Genomic DNA, 1,263 nt, shown 5'->3' on the forward strand with positions numbered 1-1,263 from the left:
ATATTTTTTGAAATATTTAAATCAAACTCTTTTTTTATTGTTTTAAGCCTTTTTATACATTCTTTTATAGAAGGTAATTCCTTAAAAAAATAATATTAATTTGTTATATGTAAATTTATTTATTTTTTTTATTTAAAAAAAAAAAAAAAGGCAGAATAATATGCTCACATATATATATGTCATACATATGTAAGAAAAATTGAGTTTATATACTTTTACAAATTTATATTATAACTTTTTAGTTATCATTTATAAATAACAACATATCTGTTATACATATATATATATATATTTTTTTTTTTATTAGGTTTACTTATGGGAAGTCTAAAAGATAAAAATGCTATTATAATCGTGGGACTCTCAATGTTAGCTCATAAATGGGCTGAATGTTTAATAGTTTATAAGAACGTTGTTAACAAAATAGAAGTAAAATATTAAAAATTGAACTATACACGTTATAGTTTTTATATATTTTCTTATTTCATTTTTATTTATCTTCTATCTATATTTAAATTCATATAATAAATATATATCACATAATAATTCATTTATTATTTTATATAATCCTTTATTTTATTTTTTATTTAGAATCCCTTACTAGCAAGCATATATGCTTGGTCTTTTATCTTATCTTTACCATTAGGAGTTTTTATTGCAATATTTTCCTTCCCTTCAAGTAATAAAAAAAAAAAAAAAAAAAAAACAACAGAACACAATATTTAGGAATGATTCATAAATTTTTTTTATTTTTATTAATTTAACAGACGAATTTGTCGAAATAATTTTTAGTTCTATTGCTTGTGGTTTTTTTCTGTATCTTTCCTTTAACGTAAGTTTTTGTTTTTTTAATCATTTAATTCAAAAGTATATGAAAAAGAAAAACAATACATTGATTATAATATTATTTACAAATACATGATGTATTTTTTATAGATGACTAAGGAAATAAAAATAACAAAGAGTAATAAGCATTTCATATCTTTTAGTTATTTCCTTGGAGTTGGAGGCATGTCAACATTGATGATATTATTTAATTCTTTTGAAAGTAATAATATAATATAGAGAAAGCTACAATTATATTTTTTTTAATATTCTCCTTATCAATTATACATTATAATTTTAAAAATTCGGAAACGTGATTCTGTTACTACCATAAGAAATAAGAAAATATTTATTTTCGTTTTGAATGCTCTATTATTAAATATGCCTCAATAAAATATATATTTGATTTTATATATAATTTTCAATATTTTCAAAATTATA

At 18.8% G+C, this 1,263-nt stretch overlaps 1 protein-coding gene across 1 annotated transcript in view; it reads left to right on the forward strand.

The window, feature by feature from the left end:
- PGSY75_1022300 (putative zinc transporter) overlaps window positions 1–1,062 on the forward strand; it is a gene marked incomplete at both ends in the record, with an annotated part of 1,693 nt that extends 631 nt beyond the window's left edge. The window contains 5 exons of the mRNA XM_018785995.1: window positions 1–73; window positions 308–426; window positions 589–676; window positions 765–829; window positions 934–1,062. The exon at window positions 1–73 is cut by the window's left edge and continues 374 nt beyond it. Of these exons, the coding sequence (XP_018641612.1) occupies window positions 1–73; window positions 308–426; window positions 589–676; window positions 765–829; window positions 934–1,062 (474 nt within the window). The remainder of the gene's footprint in view (window positions 74–307; window positions 427–588; window positions 677–764; window positions 830–933) is intronic.
- Window positions 1,063–1,263: the final 201 nt, after the last annotated feature.

Source organism: Plasmodium gaboni, chromosome 10, assembly GCF_001602025.1.
Source record: "Plasmodium gaboni strain SY75 chromosome 10, whole genome shotgun sequence".
Taxonomy (NCBI): Eukaryota; Apicomplexa; class Aconoidasida; order Haemosporida; family Plasmodiidae; genus Plasmodium; species Plasmodium gaboni.